The following is a 20,669-nucleotide window of genomic DNA, read 5'->3' as shown; positions in this document are numbered from 1 at the left end:
AGATGGCCATCTTGTTCAATATGAAATAACTATCGTTACGGCACCTACCTAGGGTGTGTATCACAGTGTGCCAATGAAGAAAAACTTCAACTAATACAAAAATTTGCGATTTATTGAACTTGAAAATAGCCTAAAATTCCACCTAAACATTCAAAATGAGTAAACACCTAAACAGTACGCTGAAAATATCACCAACCACACAAAACCATGGCTATGGGTATCAGGTCTGCTGTACAGCAGCTAAAAGAAGTGTTAAGAGAAGTTTTCAGACTAAGCACAAAGGCCATGCACAAAATAGTAATTTATTTGAATTTCAAATGCTTTTTCATCAAGTTAATGATTTAGCTTCCAATTCTGTATTCTTTTACTCTTGTCTTGAGGGGTAAATACACAGACACACAATATTCCAGAGCCCTGTTATTCCACACATTGGGTAAAAAAAGAAAAGAAAAAAAAGACAACAAAAAACAGCACATGCAAACATATTTAGTCACGCCAGGCATACCTCAGTACACTGTGGTAAGAATGAGGGAGATCACAAGCACCAATCGGCACAAAGCCTGCTGAGGATGTCACACTGGCACTTGCTCAATGGTCTGGCCTTCTGCTTCTTGTGAGCGCAGACGTTGACAGTCTTGACAGTCACAAGATGCTCTTTTAAAATCTCTCAACCAGCCAAGTCCGTGAGCAGAATAGAGAAAACGGAGCAATCAGCAGGACGTGGTCGACGCCACCACACGTGTAGGCACTTGTGGCTCTTTAACAGTTCACAGCAACAGCAGTACGGGTTAAAACTGATGTTCTAGTTACACCAGGAAAAGACTCGTCCCTCTTTAAGAAATCTGTTTTGCATGTGTGCAAATGTGTTTTTATCCACATATGCCAGACAGTCTGACCAAAGACGGCATTCACACACACAAAAAAAAAAACTTTCAAACAGTGATGTGTGAAGCCTTTGGTGCTCAGTGTGAGATAACACAAACGTATGTTTTGAGATCAACTAAATGTTTAAGATCAACTGAATTGTTGGAAGAAACCAAACCAAGGGAGTTGAAGACAACATCCAGAGAAGACACACAAATGAATTGTACTGTATGGCAATATACAAATCCTTTATGTTAGACTTGGCTCTAAAGGCCCAAATTATTCATCAAAATAGTTCAGCCACCTATCTTGCTCAAGTCCCTTTTGACATCTGTCCTGATATTAGACTAATTGCAAGTCAGCCCTAGGGACAAGGCAGGTCTGGATTTTCTGAGACATGTCGCATTTTGATTCAATAAACAAAGGTTTCCTTTACATATATATGTTGATCAGTCTGGATTATTTATCATAAACATATCTATTAAGCACTACGATAAAATGATGCTGAAAATAAATGTTTTTTTTATGTACCATGTGAAGTTGTGAACGTGTATAGAAGAAAAAAAAAAATCACAGCATAGATGCTTTCCCCCTGAATATATTCTGGGAAATTATGTTTTTTGTCAAACACAGTAAATAGGGTCTCTCTGCTTGCATACACATAAGTAGTAATAGTTATAGTATGCTTCAAGTTGAAAACCTAGCTTCCTCCAGAGTTCCATCAAAGCTTAATAAGGAACAGGCCAGGAGAGTGTGGAGAGACCAAAAACTAATGTGTTTACAGAGCTGAGGGCACTAAATGGAGACAAAGTGCCAATAGATGACAAGCTCAGCAGCCCACACACGGCACCTTATGTCATTATAGTCTACTGGGCGCTTCCTCTGTGGAGAATTGGGCCAAATGGCGGCCAGGCTGATCTCATCATTTGTTGTTGTCGTCATCGTTGGGAGTGTATTGAGTGAGAGGTGCGCACATATCCCCATGATTAAAGATTGACTTCTGATGAACGTCACCATTTCATACAGTGCTGGTCTGCGTTCTTGTCTGTGCGGGGATTGATCATAATCAAAGATGGCAAGGGCCACCGAAAATTGTTCGCAAAGGAGTTCCAGTCGTGAAGTGTCCTTGGCACACACTGTAAACTCTTTAGTGGCTTTAATTCACTGGATGATGAAGCCAGGCTGTGGGGCCACACCAGAGGGGGTTCTCTGTGGCAAAGCAGGTGGGTACTGTGCTAAGAAAGGATAGCCGGATGAAACATTTGGGTAGGGCTGACCCGTTCTGGGAGGAATTGGCGGATATGGTGATACTGCATAGTAGGCCGAAGACTGAGGGGGTACAGTTGGAACTGGATTTAGTATTGGGGCCGTCTGGGATGGAGGAGGTGGAGGTTTCCTCCTGGGATGAAGTTGAGGGGATGAGTCACTGGCTGCCTCAGTGAGGATGGAGGTTGAGGGTCTGGCTCCAGCTGACATCTCCTGAGATCGGGAGGTAGTTACCAATGATGCCTGTGGAAGCTGCTGGCCCTTCAGCACCATCTCCTGCAGCTTCTCAATCTTCACCCTTCTCAAGTGTGCCAACGTCCTCTGGTTCTGGTAGGAGTCAATGAAGGCTTCAAGGGTCATGTCACCATCCAGGAACGAATCAGCCATATTCTGCAATAGTGAATACAGGGGAGATTCATTTTAAAGTGATACTTTACTCATTGAGCCATTTTCAGCAGCAAAAAGTTAATGTTTGGTCCAGAATAAATTTGGTCATTTCATTATTTTTCCATGTACAATAAATACCTTTAAAATTTTAAATTTCAACTTGTCAAGTGAAAATCACCTATGCTGAGGAAGTAGGTAACAACCAATCATGGCTCGGTTTGCTGACCAAACCTAGAAAAAAAAAAGGTGAGCCAGGATTGGTCCTCAGCACAGGTAATGTCATCTTCAGTCGACAGCTGGTGTAAAAAATAGTTTTTAAAGTTAATAATTGTACAAGAAAAAAAATGAAGTTATCAAATTCATTCTGGATAAAATATAAACTTTTTACTGCTGAAAATGGCTTAATGAGTCAAGTATCTCTTTAAGTGCAGTATGTATAATCAAAGAAATAGGTTCTGTATAGATTATGTATGAGTATTTTTATACAATAAAGTGTATGCATTATCAGCTGCTTTGATAACAAATAAAAAAATCCGAACCAGTTTTAAATTTGGTTTACTAAAAATAATTACACACCGCTACTCCTGCTTAAAATGTCAGGACAGCCTGACAGCAGTTGGTATGACTTACTAAAATGGTAAATGATGTCAACCACATTTTAAAGCTGCACTTTGTAACAATTTACTCCAAAATATATTTCAAAAAAACTTTTTATTTGACCATTTTCGACTGAAATAGATTCTAATTAGCAGATTATCACCTTAGTGGTTCGCAATGGGTACTCCTGCAAGCCTCTGGCAAATTGTTTTCAGACTGGATTTGGGATGTGACGTCATGTGGCTTTGTGTATGTAAAGAAGGGTGTTTGCAGTTTCATTTTCCGGCCATTGGTGGCAGTAGCGATTCAAAAAGGAATTTTATGCGTTCAGCAGCTTTAACATGAAATAATTTCTACATGATAATATCAGGCAGAGGAATTACTCGCAGGTCAGTGTGAATGAAGCAACACATTTATGAAGACGGCAATGTAATTACCTCAGTTTCCTCTTCTATTTTGGCTCCCTCTGCCTGCAGAAGAGCCAAAAGTATGTCAAGCGATGTGTTTCCTAATTTGTGGTCTGAAACAAAAAGAACGGAAAGACACAATGACATTACTATAAGTTAAAAAATGAAAATGAATGCCAGCAGATCCAAAAGATGTGAAAAGTGATGGCAAGAGACTGACATGTTTCAACAAGAAATACTGCAACTTATTACCATTAACCAATGGGTTAATCTAACTATAAACATTATATATAAACATTTTGTGAAATATAATTCAATTTACTTGACAAATCAACCCTTCGTCTGAGAATACATTTGGGTATGAAAACACATGCTTGTCACACAGGTGTGAGGCAAGTAATGCAAAGTGTGCCACTCCTGGCCCTGTGACCAGCACATCCCAACAACCACAATTTCTTTCTGTTTGCCCAGAACTTGTTCCACTGAGTAAACTGAAACGATCATGTTACCTATTCATCTCGAAGGAAGGTATCTGTTATGTTTGAGCTCCTAAGCAAGCCTGAAAGTCAACACCGGCAAGTACTTTGATCGGATCAAAACCAAAAGGCCAAGTCATTAGGCAGGTCTAGTATTAAATTCAGGTAAATCTATTAATGACTGACATCAATTTTTTTTATGGGAGTATTCAACAAAACGTCTTACTTAGGGTTAGGATTCACACATTAAGCATGGAAGAATGTAATATTAATGGAACATTAAGCCTTAATATTTTATTTCAGTGCTGTTCAAACACTTGTTTGTTAAATGCAGTGGCTCAGTTATAAGCTTGAATTTTCAGATAAATAAATACATTTTCATACAAATCTTACAGTGTACATTTACAAGTTTACAGATTAGTATTTTCTAAATTTGAGTTAAAAAAAAAAATCGCAATAATCAATTTATAGATTCGTATTGGGATTAATCTGTATCGAATCGAATCGTGACACGAATTGAATCGTCAGGTACTAGGCAATTCACACCCCTAATAAATACATTACATATGTTGAAGATAAGCACTGAAAACAATTTCACTGCTGGGATCGAGCATTAAATTCTTTTTCACCATTTCAGTAGTCCAGGTTTTTGGGGTGTGGCTAGAACATGGAGCCCAGTGAAGCTTTTGAGGCCCTGGCCTGAATCAGCCCAGAGATGTGCCAGAGGAAACAATGTAATTTTGCTTATTTAGTCCATGCATTTTTCATTACAGCAAATAATCTCTTTGTTTAGCTATTTATTCCATAAACGCACAATGGGCAAAACATGCCATTAGATGTCAGAAGGTACAAGCAACCTGTGTATCCACCTGTTGCCATTTGTACAACGGAGTAATAGCTTCAACTAGCTCAGCTCAACAGGCACAGATTGGACACCAAATAGAATATAAAATTGTGAGTATTGTACATTTTAATAGAGTATACTTTTTGTGACATTTTTGTGTGTGCTGCGGGATTTATTTATTTATTTAACTGCAAATGTGTCTTAGCTCAATAAAGGGAGGGAATCTTCAACTTGTCGTTAATAACTGACCAAGTCATTAAATGACTGGGGTTACTAAGGTCTGACTCGTCACAAAAAGCATAAAGTCCATATGACTGCCATAATTAAAACAATAATCAAACCATCTCCACGACTCATGTTCAAGGACAACTTCCAATGCACTTTCCTTTAAACTATATTCATATTCACATTATAATAAGTATTCATTAAGATGAAACCCACAATTTACTTCCCTCTCCATTAAATTTGGCTGGGGGAACAAATCAAGTTGAACGTGGCTTGTAAAGTTTGTGTGTGTACAAAAATTACAGTTTGCTGGAAATCAGCAAATGACAACACACAATACAATAAACCAGGAGCCCAAAACAACCGTAAAAAAAAAAAAATTTATATATTTATATATATATATATATATATATATATATATATATATATATATATATATATATATATATATATATATTTTTTTTTTTATACTATACAAAACTGTTCAATCAGCTGCTACAGAGACCATTGTGTTTCTCAAAATTGTATTTCTGTTTATAACAAAAAACATTTTAAAATCTGAAAAATTATGCTTGGTTAAGCTTACTTTAAAATATAAGTCAGTAAGTCTAATTAAGTCATCCTCATAGTCATGAAATGAAAGCTAAACTTTAATGATCCACCTGCAGCGAAGAAAAAATACTGTGTGTGTTCAGTCATTTTATTGCATGTAGTCTTAGTGGCGTACGAAGGTGTGTTGAAGCTCGATGCGACCATGTGGTTGCACATATACTTTACAGAAACTAATTGGCAATGTGGGGGAGAGGTGCTGACGGAGAATGAATGCCCAACTGCATTATTTTGATGCCCCCTTCTGAGTTGCGAGCTGAGATTACGGCTGTGGACCGTATAGTCAGCTTTCAACTTCAATTAAAGTACTATTTCGCTCAACAAAATGGGCGTCCGTCATTGAAGGATTGACGCATCTTCCATCAATACTGACGGAATGTCCACCTCTAGTTTTAATATTCATTTTCTCAACAATTGACTTAATTGTATCATTTCCATATGTCCCGATGTTTTGTTTTCTATACCACATTTAGGTGCTTTTGTGTTTCTGGAGATTGCAATGTCATGTAAGGACTTGTACTATTAGATGCAGTTGATTTCTACTCAAACTCTGGATGCGGTTGCACAGCTGAATCGAAGACCATCAAACATTTTCCTTTGTTCTTTTGTAATCAGTTACGTTTTTCCCAGACTGACTGCCAGCGTTTTATGCTCCAGTCCTGCAAACCATAGACACAGATAACATACAGGAGTAGAATGAATGTTTCTGATCCCTCGATGAGGAGCTCTGATCCCAAGATTGTCCCTCTTACCCAGTTCATTAAGGTTCGCTTCTCGCTTCTCTATTCGAGTCACCACTAAAGATTCGTCTGACTTATGTCACAATGCATTATCAAATTACTGGGTGCTGATCCTCCTCTGTCCTCTGTGCAAGTTTTCGTTAAATATTCATTGAGATGTTATACTGCTTGAAGGCTTAAAAATAATCATCAAACCTTATTCAGACATTTTGTACAATGCTGTGTATATATAAAATGATCCAAGTTAAATTGTTTAGTATTGTGACAAGATCAACTAATCAGTAAAGTAACCAAGTTACTTTTTCAAGGTAACTGTGGCAACATTGTTCATAATCATGTCTCCTAGACAAACCTAAGATATTGTGGTGTTTTTGTTGGGGGTCACTTTAATTACTTTACACATATTTCCTTTACTGTCCTCTCATCTGCACTCATATTCATTCAGGTATATTGGGATCGCAAAGACACTGCTCATACTTGGCTGACTCATTGCCCTGTCCTGCCGTGTCTTGCTCTATATCCTGCCGTTTCCCATTTGCACCATGTCACATTCATTCCTCATAGGGTGTAGCACTGCCTTTCCCAGTCCATGCATAGGTTACCATAAAATATCCATTCTAATAACAACTGAGGGTGTATATCAGACTCTACCGTTTCACAGAAAAACTGTTCCGGCGTAAAAGAGGATACAGATCCTTCATACTGCATTTCCACGTAGCTGAAAAAGACAGGTTAAAAGGGAAAAAAGAAGTCCAGTGAAAGGAAAAGAAGGAGATGTCACTGACAATCAATAGAATTGAAAAATGTGTATGCCTATGCTACGGCCCAACTTTCCCACAGCATAGACAGCATTCACAGGCATCCCTTAAAATAGAGCCCATGATGTCACCATACCAGGTTGAATGAGGCATTATTTCTTGCGGCAACACAAGATCCATGTTTTTGTAGGCCAGGGACAGCTTGTTGCACAATCCAGTATGGAAGACACTGTTTAGACCAGGGGTGGGCAAACTCCAATCAACAGGATCATTATCAGGCTTATGCAGAGCTTGCTACTGAACTGATCATATAACAGCTGTGTTGGAGAAGGGAAACATCCAAAACCTGCAGGACTACGGCCCTCGAGGACCGAGTTTGCCCACCACTGGTTTAGATTGTACTTTTCCACAAGGTGGATTAGCAAAAAAGCTGTGCCTTTAAAGACCTAGCTGCACCAATCCGACGTCGGGAGTCGGACAGGATTGGGCCGATGGATCCAGTTGGAATATGTCGGGGGGGTGTTTCCAGCAAATTTGATATGTTGAATTGGCGTCGGGCATCGGAACATTGTTGTTAGCATTCAAGGACCAAAATATATTTTTAAATAACCAGCCAATTAAATCATCTATTGGAATTTTATACTACTATGTATCAGAATCGCCATATCAGTTGGACTCAAATTCAAACCCAAGATGTCCTGTTTCAGGGACTAAAATAAATTCTTAGACACCACCATTTTGAACTAAAAAGCCAGTACAGTGCAGTGGAAAAGAGGCATATATGTCTGGTCCCATCATCCACCACTCTCTCCGCCCACTGCTTATGTGGCTTTGGTAGTACAATGGCACACTGTGCTACATCCCAAGAGGCAACAGACTTGTGGGCTGGTGGCAGTGGACAGGCATTGCTTGGGCACCCAATGCATAATGGCCAGGAGAAGGCAATCTAACAGCAGGCCACACTTAAAATAGGGTGGAGCCTACAAATAGTTGTACTATAATTAAGCAAACACATAGAACAACAAGTCTTATATCTCAGTCGAAACTCTTTTTTTTTTTTTTTTTTGCTTGCTTTGAGCATCAATGTCCTCCCCCAGTTGCACAACCGCAAATCCATCATCAGGATGGCTACAGTGGGCAAGTAAGGGGTTGGGGGAGGGACATTGAGTAACCTACATTTGACAAAAGAGCCTTTCTGATAGCAAAAGAGGCTGCTGAGTACCTTTGAATAAAATACTGGGAAAAAGAAACTGTCCATTAATAATAGCATTTATTTTTTTTTGCAGGTTGTTTTGCAAACTAATTTTACCAAATTGACTCGTAGTGGATCAGTTTCTTTTTTTTTTTTTTAACCTGTTCTAGCGTGTAGCAGAAAACAATTGAGAAGCAGTGCAGTACATACACTCTTTAATAAAATAAAAAAAAGGTACTCAATTTATTTCGTAGAGTTGCTGCGCAAAATAAAATCTGGCTCCAGTGTAGGTATGGGGAGAAATTTGGCTATAAAATATTCACACAAATTTGTGATTTTCCTGTGTTTTTGAGATCCACAAATACATCTGTGATTTTCACGTGTTTTTCAGATCCACAAACATTTTTGCGATTTTCACGTTTTTCAGATCCCCAAACATTTTCTTGATTTGTACGTGTTTTTCAGATCCACAAATATAGCCACGATGTCTTTTTTTATTTTTGTTTGTGCAATTTCCATGACTTTTGCTTGTGTTGCGAGTTGTCAAAAGTGCGTTTGTGTTCTCTTCAGAACTTTACAAAAGTTTATTGGTAGGTTACATACAGCACTACCCTCCCGTTGTCCACCCCGTTGAGCACGGTGGCCCTGTTAGATTAGTACCATATGTAATGTTATATACTGTATATACACACACAATATATCTCAGATGTTAGTCCTCATTTTCTTTTACCCGACATTAGTTTTGACATGCATCTACTTACATCCAATTTACTCGATTCATTCCAATTTCAAGATATTTAAAAAAATTCATGCCTTGCAAGTTACAGTTATCGATAATAGTTTTCTCCATTATTCCCGTTACAAAAAAAATCAACCAAAACTTCCCTATTCATTTCTAATGGGACATTCATTATAAAATATTCACATCGGTTCTATTTGAAATTCAAAACATTCAGCTCATTCAATTTATCATGGGCAATTTTGAACTTGCCAAAAATCCCATTGAACAAAACATGTTAACTCTTTGACTGCCAAAAACGTTAAATAACGTTTAGTAAAAACCTACGGAGGGCCGCCAAGGACGTTAAAAGACGTCCTCCAATTTTATTTATTTTTTTTTTTTTGGAAACGGGTGGAGGAAAGCCTTGGCCAGCTGTGGTGAAAGTTTCAAGCAGATCTAGTTAGCCTAATGACTATTTTTGGCCCCTAGATGGCAGCAATGACTCTTTTGACAAGATTGGGTAGGCGGAGCTAGAGGGGACAATGGCTGGGGAAGGGAAGAGAACATGGCGACCGGTTGCAAGCAGCTCACGCTTGGGAATTTTTTTCAAAGACGAAAGGCATCGACCAACGCTAAAGAGCACATTGATGACGACGACGATCATCATTGATGATGATGATGATGGTGACTCCGAGATTGGAAGCATTGACGCGGCTGTAGAAGACGTGAGGCGGAGCTAGATGGCTGAAGAAGCGAACAATAGCGACCGGTTGCAAGCAGCTCACACTTGGGAATTTTTTTCAAAGACGAAAGGCATCGACCAACGCTAAAGAGCACATTGATGACAACGATGATCATCATCGATGATGATGATGATGGTGACTCCGAGGTTGACGCCGAAGTTGGAAGCGCTGACGCGGCGGCTATGACGACGTCATAAAGGTTCACGGGACAGCGATACTAACACCGGAAAACGCGGAGCACAACTGAGCACGCTCAGGCGGACGTTCAATCGGACGACGAAGAGTGCTCCAGTCCAATGCATATTCATCGGAGGAGTGGGTACAGTCTGCTACTTGCTATTCCCTGGAAAAAAGGCCGTCAAGAAAGTGTAAAGTCTGCACGCGAAACGGACAATCGAAGTGAAACTACTCTGTTGTGCAAATCCTGCTCCCTCTCCTTGTACGCAGGGCAGTGTTACAAAAAGAAAACCTGTATTTGAAACATCCACATAATTGTAAATAGTACCACAGTTGCACACATTTGTAAATAGTTTGCGAAATTGTTTTGTCAAATTGTTACACTGTTGAATGGAAATAAACGTATTTTGCAATCTAAAAACACTTTTACATTGTTGGTGGTGGTGTATTACAGAAGTAAAGCACTATTTAGGTGTTTGTGGCATCATTCATGGACAAAAAGAAGTGTACAATTCACTAGAGTGCATGAAATAACATCGTTTCACAAAAAGCTCTTTTTCTCCGCTTTTTGTTTCAAAACAGAGCATTTCGGTGAAACTAACCATTTTCTATTGTTGATTACTGAAGAACGGAATAAAGTAGAAACAAACTTTTTTTTTCTTATGGAAGATGAGAGTTCAATCTTTCAATTGGTAGTATGTGTGTTTCCATAGTCCAAACACAACATTTTCTGTGGACCTTGAAAGATCAGTCAAAATGCTTAAATCGGCTGGCACTGGCGACATCCCGTTTCTAAAAACGTCTCGCAGTCAAAGAGTTAACCACTGAAATTGCCACACACACACACAAACCCTATTCAACACATACAGTTCATAAAGGTAACTAAACATACATCATCTCAATTGTAGGTGAAAAAGTCAAAACTTCTGCGAGCATAAAGGAGAAGTAGTGAATGGCTGGAGAGCCATTGTTTTTGCTACGCAACCACTGCATCAACACAGCCAGGAGTATTGTCACATTTTGTACACGCGGTAAAAGAAAGCGGTGAAGGTGTGCCAGCCCAGTAATATTACAGCTTCTTGGATATTTATGAGTCTGCATCACAGAAACAACTCAGTTTGCAGCTTTCTTCATCTAAAATAAAAATTTGACTATCCAGCCTCTTATGCAGCAACAACTTTGGGTAACAAAGCTGTTCATCCTTGACAGGGAAGTAACCAAACTGGAAAAACAAGTCTTCCATCACATGTTTGTCAAATGGATAACTTTACAACCAAACAAACATGGGAATAAAATGTTAAATGTAAGTCCATTCAAATTGATGAATGATATAGACCTCATCATCACAATATATAGACGCATTTGTGTAAGTATGAATGCTCAATTTCAGTTTGTAGATAATTGGCCCTCCTTCTGGGGGCGACCCGACCTGCTGAGGTTGTACGACCTTCACCCTAACTGGGAAGGTGCCATTACTCTTTTTAGAAATATAGATTACTGTTTGAGTCTTCCATGACAGCGCAAATTAGAGCAGGGTGGGCTACAGGTGATTAGCGACCTGTTAGAATGGGTGTTGAGACTGTAAGGCGAGTCTGTAAGGCTAGCGCTAACTAGCGCTATGCTAGACTCATACAACACACATAGTGCTTTATGTAGATTAGCGCATTGCACTTTACATACAGATTCACTAGTCACTGCTGCACAACATACAGACTTGTTTCCGATGGAGGTGGCTGCTCAGGACCCTTCCAAGGTTGGTTGCGTCGATAATAAAGTGTTTTCTAATACAAATATTTGCGAGCCGATAACCATTATTAGATTCCTATAGTAATACTCATGTCGTAATTTTCGTCGTTCAAAGTATAAAATAATATGCAGGCAACGCAATGTTATTAATATTATGAATAGGAACTCTGTAATGTTAAATAGCTCGGATCAACCTACTGTATTAAAACTCTGTTTTATAAAGCTTTGCTAGTTAATGACTTAAGAGATTATAACCAAACCTGATTGGTCTTTGTGAGACCTGGTTAAAACCAAATGAGTTTGTCTCGCTAAATGAGGCCTGTCCTCCAAACTTTGTGGGTTCTCATGTTGCGCGTCCTTGTAAGAAGGGCGGTGGTGTTGTCCTTATTTCCGAATCTGTACTTAATCTTAGTTCCCGCTCTGGTACTGCCTTTAATACATTTGAAGTTCTATTTATGCGATCTACAACCTTACTACCGTTTTATCTCGTGGTTATTTATCTTCCCCCTGGACCTTACTCTGGTATTCTCGATGAATTTTCTGAACTTGTGGCTGACTTGGCAACTTAAGCAGATAATATACCAATTATGGGTAATATTCATATGAATTCTCCATTAGAACCGCTTACTGTTCAGACAATAATTTATACTTTTGGTTTTTACGCAGATAATAAATGTAGCGACCCATAAAAACGGTAAAACCTTAGATCTGGTATCAACTTGGGTAACCTCAAATGTAATGGTGTTGCCATATACTACGGCTATGTCTGACCATTACTTTTTTTAATTTGACGTTTTGGCTACAGCAGCCGTAATATTAGTTCATTTACTTCTGTGCTCTCCGAGTTGCTACCCCTAGCAGATGGGTCCTTTCCTTTTTATACCGGTTCAATAAATAATCTTACTAATAATTTAAGAATTAAAAATCGTCCGAAAAGGCTTACTCCGTGGTTTATAGATGTAACCAAAACACTTAAAATGTTGCCCATTCGGCATCCATTGCAGCCTGATCATCCTGGAAGGGGGATTACCACATTTGCATCCATCAAATGAAATACCCAATTTGATAGAAATGAAGTGTCTTTTATATATGCTTTATCTACAACATACAGTGCCCAAATTGCTTTATAAAGTTTCACATTCAGTTATTTGAAAACTATTATCTTGGACATAACGCTGGTGTGTACATACTGTATAACAAGCTGGTTGAGCACCAATTTAATATCAACAATATGTATTGCGATAATCACATGAGCAATATCAATGTTCAAATGTTCAATTAAAAAAAATCAGCAATGCTAATAAGTAAGCATGACAGTAACAAACTAGACAACATGGTGAGAAGGCCGACTTCAAAATAAAATCTTCCCAACTACTAGGGCTAGAGGAAATTGTACAAAATAATAAATCACAATTATTTTGATTGAGACTGAAATCACGATTAATAAAATGATTATTCACTGATTTAAAAACTTTGTATTTTTTCAACTACCGGTACTAAAACTCAACTACTCAAAACTATTATCATAGCCTTACGGTCCATTCATCACTTCTCGTTGAACACTATTCTTTTTGTCAAGAATAAAATCCTAGTTTAAGTTCATATTGCCATCACAAACATCAACACTATGTCATCCTGAAATCATTTTCAATCGCTAATTAAGGACACTAAAAGAAATTTATTTTGCTGACATTGTAGAACGTGGCGCTTTTTACCAAGCGTTAGCGGCTAGTGGCTAGCAGCTATGGTGAGTGCCCCATATTCAGTCATATATTTTTATAGGAAAAAAGGTGACATATTCACGGGATTTTACGACAATTGTTCTGTAACTAAGCAAAGACATATTTCAGAACACTCCATTATTCAATATAATTTTTAGTAGGCTATCCAAATACCAAAATATTCAATAGCTGCAGCCTTACACGTGTGCTATTTTTACAAATTAATGACCAATCAAGTTTTGCAAATTACTTCATGTTCAGTCATAGACCTTGCAAACGTCCTTTTTTGAACTCCTGAAAAGTGATATTGTAGGTAGATAGAATGACTCTGCCTGCAATATGCAATATGTATAAGTGTTAAACAAATATTTTTTATATACATTTTAATAATACGAATATATTGATGAATCACAAATCTGTGCATACATGCCATTGAGGCACATTAATCTGAAAAATCGAAGTGACATAAATGAACAAACTTGTGTGACAATAACTGATCAGTGTTGGACTGTTATGACACGCATACAATAAACTGCCTCTATACCTAGAGTGGACTTGAGCAGCTGATAGGCTTCAAAGCTTTCTTGAAGGCAGCCGTATCTCTTGGTAAGCGTCTCTTTCTTGAGCTCCAATCCAGGTTGAAGAGCAAGGTTTTCCTCTGCCAGGGTTCTGTTGTTGACAAGTGTTGTCTCTTTGCTTTGCTGGACTTCCTGCATCTGCAACAAAAGAATGTCACTAGTCAGTACTGTATTTTAGCATAATATAGTAACAAAGCTTGCAATTTAGCTAAAAGTTCATAAATCAAACAAAACACCCTTGTGAGAAAAGGTGTTGTTCATAACAATTTTATCACTAATATGAGGAATAAATGAGTATTGTGGATGTTAACAATCTTTATTAAAAAAAATGTAACAATCTTTGTCATGTCAAAAACACTTTAAATATTACTTCGTCAGAAAACGATTCATATTGGCATGAAAACGCTAAATTGTGGTGTGGTCATAGCAATACAATGATTGTGCTTCCCTAGCAAAAATGATCTTAAGAATCAAATGGTTGTGTACACTAATTAGTCTGAAAATATATTGCCTTCTGGATCTAGGAATTTCTTAAGTATTTGAAGGAAAAAGCACTCCATAAATGGCAGAAATAATTTCAAGACCATGTCACTAAATCATAAACCATCTGGTCAGACTATTGTTTGAAGGTGTAAAAGCAGCAATTGTATGTAGCAATCAGCTATTATTACGCTACAATCCACAGTTACTGTAGCTATACTTAGTATCAGAGTACTGAATTAAAAGTGCAGTGAGCAGGACATCACACAAATTTTCTCATTGGCTAGTAGCTAGCATAAGGAAAAATTATGAAATTCATTTAAACAGTTAATGCAGTACAATTCTTGTGATTGATGATTTACACCTGCACAATTCACACTTGTTTTAACAAAATGTAATAATATTTTCATATTTCATTGATTTATTTCATTCATTTGTAAAAGAAAAAAAGACAATACAACACAAAATGGTAAATGGTCATTTCTACCTTACAAGGCCCTCAAAACGCTTTACATTCGACTACTCATTCACCGACTGATGACGCAGCATCAGGAGCAACTGGGGGTTCAGGAGATACTTCGACAGAGTCACAATAGCATGGGATTGAACCGACAACATCTGGGTTCGACAGTCACAATAGCATGGGATCGAACACACAACCTCTGGGTTGCAAGACAACCACTCTACCACTGATCCATGCCACCCCAAACAAAGATTCCTTGATGTAGAATGAAAATGAACAGAAAGAAGACAAGTCTTATTTTCTCTGCCCCGTTTCTTTTCTCCCCAGAGTTCAGTTACAAAATAATGTAATTTAAAAACAGCAAAAAACTAAATAAAAATGTGTGACAGCTGGACACACCGACAGTCACATGACTTTCTTCTCAATTTACAATTCAGTTACTGAAATTCGTAGCAAAGTTACAAAAATGACCATGACATAATGATCAAACCTAATTAACCTATTTCATATTTCATTTTTGTTGCTCGGTTGCCCTGTGCTGAGCCTTAGATCACCTGTTTTGCTTTGTTTTGAATGTTTGCTTATGCACTTTTTTTTGTGGGTCGGTAATGTGGGCTAGGGATTTGTTTTTAAACTATGTAAAGCACTTCGAGTTGCATTTTTTTTTCATATGAAAAGTGCTATACAAATAAAGATTGGTTGGTTGGTTGGTTAAACAAGATGGATTTAATTATTATTTTACATGTGATTTTTGACTGATTCTTTGGATATATAAAATAGACTTGATTAATTTTCTGAACAGTTATTTTTTTTAAACAAAAAACATCTTGCATTTAGGCATTTAACAAACAGGCTAAAGTGCAAATATAGAAAGCAAAATATGAGGACGAGGGAAGTTGAACAAGCATCTTAATGTTACAAACAATGGAATACACTACAGTCATAAGAGTGACTCGTGCGTGCCTTGTTTGGTTATTACACTGTAAAACATGTTATACTGGACAAGTAGCTAAATATATGACATACCATTGTCTTGTGCTCAAGTAACCATCTTCCGTCACTGCTAGCTAAAAATGCAAATCTCTAAATAGCATCACAACTTGCAGGCCTGGTTTGTAGAAGAAGAAAAAACACATTTGATAAGGGAAAGGTCTGATTTGCTACTTCACCAATCAATCCATCCATCAATTTTTTATAGTGCTTATCCTCATTGTGGCTGCCGGTCAGCTGGAGCCTATTTCAGCTAACGCTGGGCAAGAGGCCAGAGCCCGGATTTGAATCTCCAACCTCATATCTGTGAGGACGATGAGCTACCAGAAACAAAATGATAGACAAACTTCTCTTAAATCACACTGTATTAAACTTGGCCTTTTAGAATTAGAACTCCAGTGTTTATTGTCAAAGGACAACGCACTACGGTTGATTTGAATCGTTCATTTCCCAGAGTGTAATGATTATACAAGGTAAAAGTATTTTAAAAATAAGAACTAGGTGCATGAACATACATCAATTAACATAAATCTTTTAATAAGGGGCGCCAAGTGTTATAGTTGAACTGGCGTCACCAATCTGATGCCCACGGTCAGCAGGTAGCAGCCAAGAACCACATGAGTAATAGTATTTTTCTAAAATAGCTCACAAGTGATGGGACATTGTTATTTAATCTTGGAATGTTGTATAAGTGATCATTTAAACGTCAATATTAGCAGACATTTAAAGAAATAGTGTTGTGCATTGAATTGAATGTTTCTTTCTTTAGTTCATTCCAGACATGCAAGGAACCACATTAGCAAAGCATTACAAACAATATAAGTGTATACTACACACCAATCAATATGCCACACACTTAATTACTTTTCAACATGCCCGAAAAAGGGGTAAGAAGATGTACAATTGTTGTAGAAGTGCAGTACAATGTGTCAGAGTTAATGTGAGAAATCATTAACATGATAAGTATCTTAACATAAATTAACATCAGTAATTACTCGTAATAAAAACATAATACCATTATTAAATATACATTTCAGCAACATTGTTATTTCAGAAGTGGGTATCAAACTGGTAGTTCTTCAGATTAAATCAGCACCAAAGAAGTAGTTCTCAACTTCGTTGGGTTGGTAACCCCTGTTTTAAAATAAGTATTAAGTTGACAAGAACAAGTCTCTTTCTTGTTAGAGATTACATCTGACTGCAGCCAGTAATTTCTCAGTAGCAAATAAAAGATTGATTTGATAGGATTGATTGCCACTACCAGTCCCACCAAAATAGCAAAGTCTAAGGAACTTAAAATGTGACATTGAACATCCATCCATTTTCTTAACCGCTTGTCCTCACAAGGTTCGCGGGGGGGGGGGGGTGCTGGAGCCTATCCCAGCTGGCTTCGGGCAGTAGGCGGTGTACACCCTGAACTGGTTGCAAGCCAATCGCAGGGCACACAGAGACAAACAACCATCCACACTTACAATCACACCTATGGACAATTTGGAGTGTTCAATTAACCTGCCATGCAAGTCTTTGGAATGTGGGAGGAAACGGGAGTACCCGGAGAAAACCCACGCAAGCACGGGGAGAACATGCAAACTCCACCCAGGCCCAGGACGGCCGAAGCCTGGACTCGATCTCACGTCCTCTGGACTGGGAAGCGGACGCGCTAACCAGTCAACCACCGTGCCGCCATTGACATTGAACAATGTTACCAAATTTTACTTTTGTTTCATGAGCATCTCGAGGTTTGAATCAAAAAGTGTGCTTTGCTTTATCACTGGCAAAAGTAAAGTGAAGTGAGAGATTACTAAATTGCACTGAAGAAATTAAGCATTCTTTCCGAATGTGTTTTACTTTACATTTAATCTCATTTTGTAGCAACCATGAGTGACATCACGCACGCTCTAATCATGACAGCTAGTATCTTGATGATCTCACCTATCAAAGGAGACTCCTTTGTTCTTGTTCATCTATTAACAGCTTCAGACAACATGTGCAGCAAGAAGGAAAATAATGCAGAGTGCCAATGAGAAGGGATTTATGTTTTTTTTATTTTGTTTGGTGATTTATCATTGTCATTATTTTTTAGGTGTTTTTGTACAGTGGGGGGAAAGCTACATAAAGTTGAGCTGTGAGTTAAGTTGAGAAACATAGTTTTCAAATATGAACATTTCAGAGATCAAACAGAGGGACAGACTGTAGTTGATTATTTATTAACGCTAAATCAACAGTCGCTATAAATCCATTTAATATATGGATTTTAATAAGTAGGGCTTGGGTATGAATGCAAAACGCAAGCGAGTCTAAAAGCTCTTGCACAACAAGTGAGTCAATAACAATACTACTTGATTTCTATTTCAGTCATTGATAGAAATTATACCGATACGCAAAGATGTGCGTTGACATGGTGGGTCAATGTTCTTGTTAAGGTGAAGCAGGCATTGACATAACAGGTAAGATACTGTGTTTAAAAAGAAACATTTATTGTATTGTGGGGTGCGCTTAAATTTCAGTTAATGACCCGTGACACCCACTTCCTATTGCATTCATTGTTAAAGAAAACTACCCAGACAACACCTATGCATGTCATAACTTTGGTTGGTTCTCTTCTCATGACTTAAGTCAACAACAGTATTATTGTTGAAGTAAATACACCCCTCCCACTGTGTAGCTAATGGAAAGAGGAAACCATGGCGACTGACAGACAAGGGTGTGGATCTAGTAACAAAAAGACTGACAATTTACAACCCAGTAATCTTCCAACGTCGGAGACGTGAAATGTAGTGGTGGTGCGCTTGAATCCTCTAGTTTACGACTAACAGCATAAGTTGAAGTCATCATTCGTTAACATTGCAAGAACATCAACCACACACACGTCATCATTAATTATTTTTGCAGAATTTTAATAAAACACTATAGTAACTGAAGAAATGTATTTGTCTAGATATCACGTTTAATCTTTGAATTATTTCACTTCACTAATTGGATGAATATGTAGTCCATGAAGTACTCAAAATGATCGTGATTAGAAAATAACTGAGCACTTGGCTCGCTATTTTGGAGTCAGAAACCCACGCACAAGTCTCGATTTCGTATCGGAGTTAAGTATTGTAACGCAAAATCCCCAAGTACTTTTAGTGTGACAGAATTTCGCTAGCTTCATTTTACTGTAAATACTGTTCTCGGAAAATACGAAAAGCCGGTTAATGCCTGTCAGATTAGATAACCGTGATAGTATACTCAAGGGTTAGCCAATAATTAGCAGTTGCTGTCTGGCAAGACGATACGTCCCGAAAGTGTCGTAGCTAGGAAACTTCTTGGCATGTTTTCGCGTGACTCACCATGACAGTGCTTCTTGTTTAAAAGGGTCTCGCTCATATTCCGAAAGATTCATTATGTAAAATCTTTATTTAAGCGATCGATGGAAAACAATCTCGCCTGAAGCGACGTGGTAAACTGAATACGATTAATAATCCGTGCCCATTTTTGGTTGCTAAAATGTGTACTTCGTGTACAACTACTTTAAATGTAATAATATATATATATATATATATTTACGATACAATAACAAATATCCATGCAATGTTGAGGGGCGTTTTGAGGGAAAACAAAACAAAGGATTCAGGAAACGGTAACCGAGAGAGTGAGTAGCTAGCAACTGACTACATTAGCAAACGCTTAACATACCTCGTCCATCTCTTGAATCATTTTTGTAAGTTTTTCGTCGTCCTCTAGAATTTCGTTGAGCTGAGTCAACGTGTACTCGCTGAACTTGTTGGAAAAGCTAGACATTTTCGCTGTCGTCGTGTATTTCTCCTCGGCTACGGTCCCTCTTCTCGCCTCTGTTTGTGACAGCTGACTGAGCTTCTCCTACAGGAAGTAGATTTCTATAGGCCCGATGTTGCCTTCATGGCCCGTCGGAAATACACCGAATTATTGTAGGTCAGTCTTTCCCAAACCAAGGCACACATTTCACGTGGGGGGAAAAAAATCTCTCAAGGCACACCAGTGAACAAAAAAATTCACCCAAAAAGTGGATACACCGGTTCACGTTCTACCATCTAATGTGGTGGGCAAACTCGGTCCTCGAGGGCCGGCGTCCTGCAGGTTTTGGAGGTTTCCCTGCTACAACGCAGCTGATTCTAATCAATAGGATCGTTACCAAGCTTATGCAGAGCTTGCTGATGAACTGATCATATATCAGCTGTGTTGGAGAAGGGAAACATCCAAAACTTGCAGGACTCTGGCCCTTGAGGACCGAGTGTGCCCACCCCTGATCTAATGGAAGAGCATTTAATTGTTCGCGTGTCATTTTGTCAGAAACGTATAAAAGTGGCCTGCTGAAGGGCTGTTCTACCTTACACAAAAAGAAACCATTCAAACCATTCTGTTGATTGGCTGGCGGCTTCCAACAATTTCTTCTACCTCCCTTCAAGTACTGGCCTCTTCACTACTGGAAACGGCAAAACCCAAACCTATGTGGAACTATATGTGAAAAGGAATTTCAAAGCCTTGGGAATGTGGGTATGTTACCTTTTCCAGGCTTTGAACGCTTTGTTTGTCGTGTTCTGAAATTTCTTTGGATTGTGGCATGACAAATTCTTAGATCTTGTATCCCTACTTCACGTTGTCTGGCAGGTATAAGTGGTTTCTCAAGTCAACAAAATCTGTCAGTAACAGCCTGGTTGAGG

At 38.3% G+C, this 20,669-nt stretch overlaps 1 protein-coding gene across 2 annotated transcripts; it reads right to left on the bottom strand.

The window, feature by feature from the left end:
* Positions 1-91: 91 nt before the first annotated feature.
* Positions 92-20,660, bottom strand: vps37ba (VPS37B subunit of ESCRT-I a). 2 transcript variants are annotated; one of them, XM_077561053.1, is made up of 4 exons: positions 20,512-20,660; positions 14,018-14,189; positions 3,552-3,634; positions 92-2,520 (listed from the first exon to the last, which is right to left on the bottom strand). In XM_077561053.1, the coding sequence occupies exons 1-4, from the start codon at positions 20,569-20,571 to the stop codon at positions 2,026-2,028; spliced, it is 810 nt and encodes a 269-aa protein (XP_077417179.1). In that variant the 5' UTR covers positions 20,572-20,660; the 3' UTR covers positions 92-2,025. The 2 variants fall into 2 exon arrangements, with proteins under 2 accessions (XP_077417179.1, XP_077417178.1); XM_077561052.1 differs by lacking the exon at positions 20,512-20,660 and adding an exon at positions 19,666-20,048.
* Positions 20,661-20,669: the final 9 nt, after the last annotated feature.

The sequence above is a fragment of the Vanacampus margaritifer genome, chromosome 3, assembly GCF_051991255.1.
Source record: "Vanacampus margaritifer isolate UIUO_Vmar chromosome 3, RoL_Vmar_1.0, whole genome shotgun sequence".
In the NCBI taxonomy this organism is placed as follows: Eukaryota; Metazoa; Chordata; class Actinopteri; order Syngnathiformes; family Syngnathidae; genus Vanacampus; species Vanacampus margaritifer.
The sequence above is the reverse complement of the archived record's forward strand: the minus strand, read 5'-3'. Positions and strand labels throughout refer to the sequence as shown.

Coding starts and splice junctions, on each gene's coding strand:
- vps37ba (XM_077561052.1), bottom strand. CDS start 19,770: ATGTCTAGCTTTTCCAACAAGTTCAGCGAGTACACGTTGACTCAGCTC. Junction 14,190..19,665: donor TGATTCAAGAGATGGACGAG/GTATGTTAAGCG, acceptor CTTTTGTTGCAG/ATGCAGGAAGTCCAGCAAAG. Junction 3,635..14,017: donor GCTGCTCAAGTCCACTCTAG/GTATAGAGGCAG, acceptor TTTTTGTTTCAG/ACCACAAATTAGGAAACACA.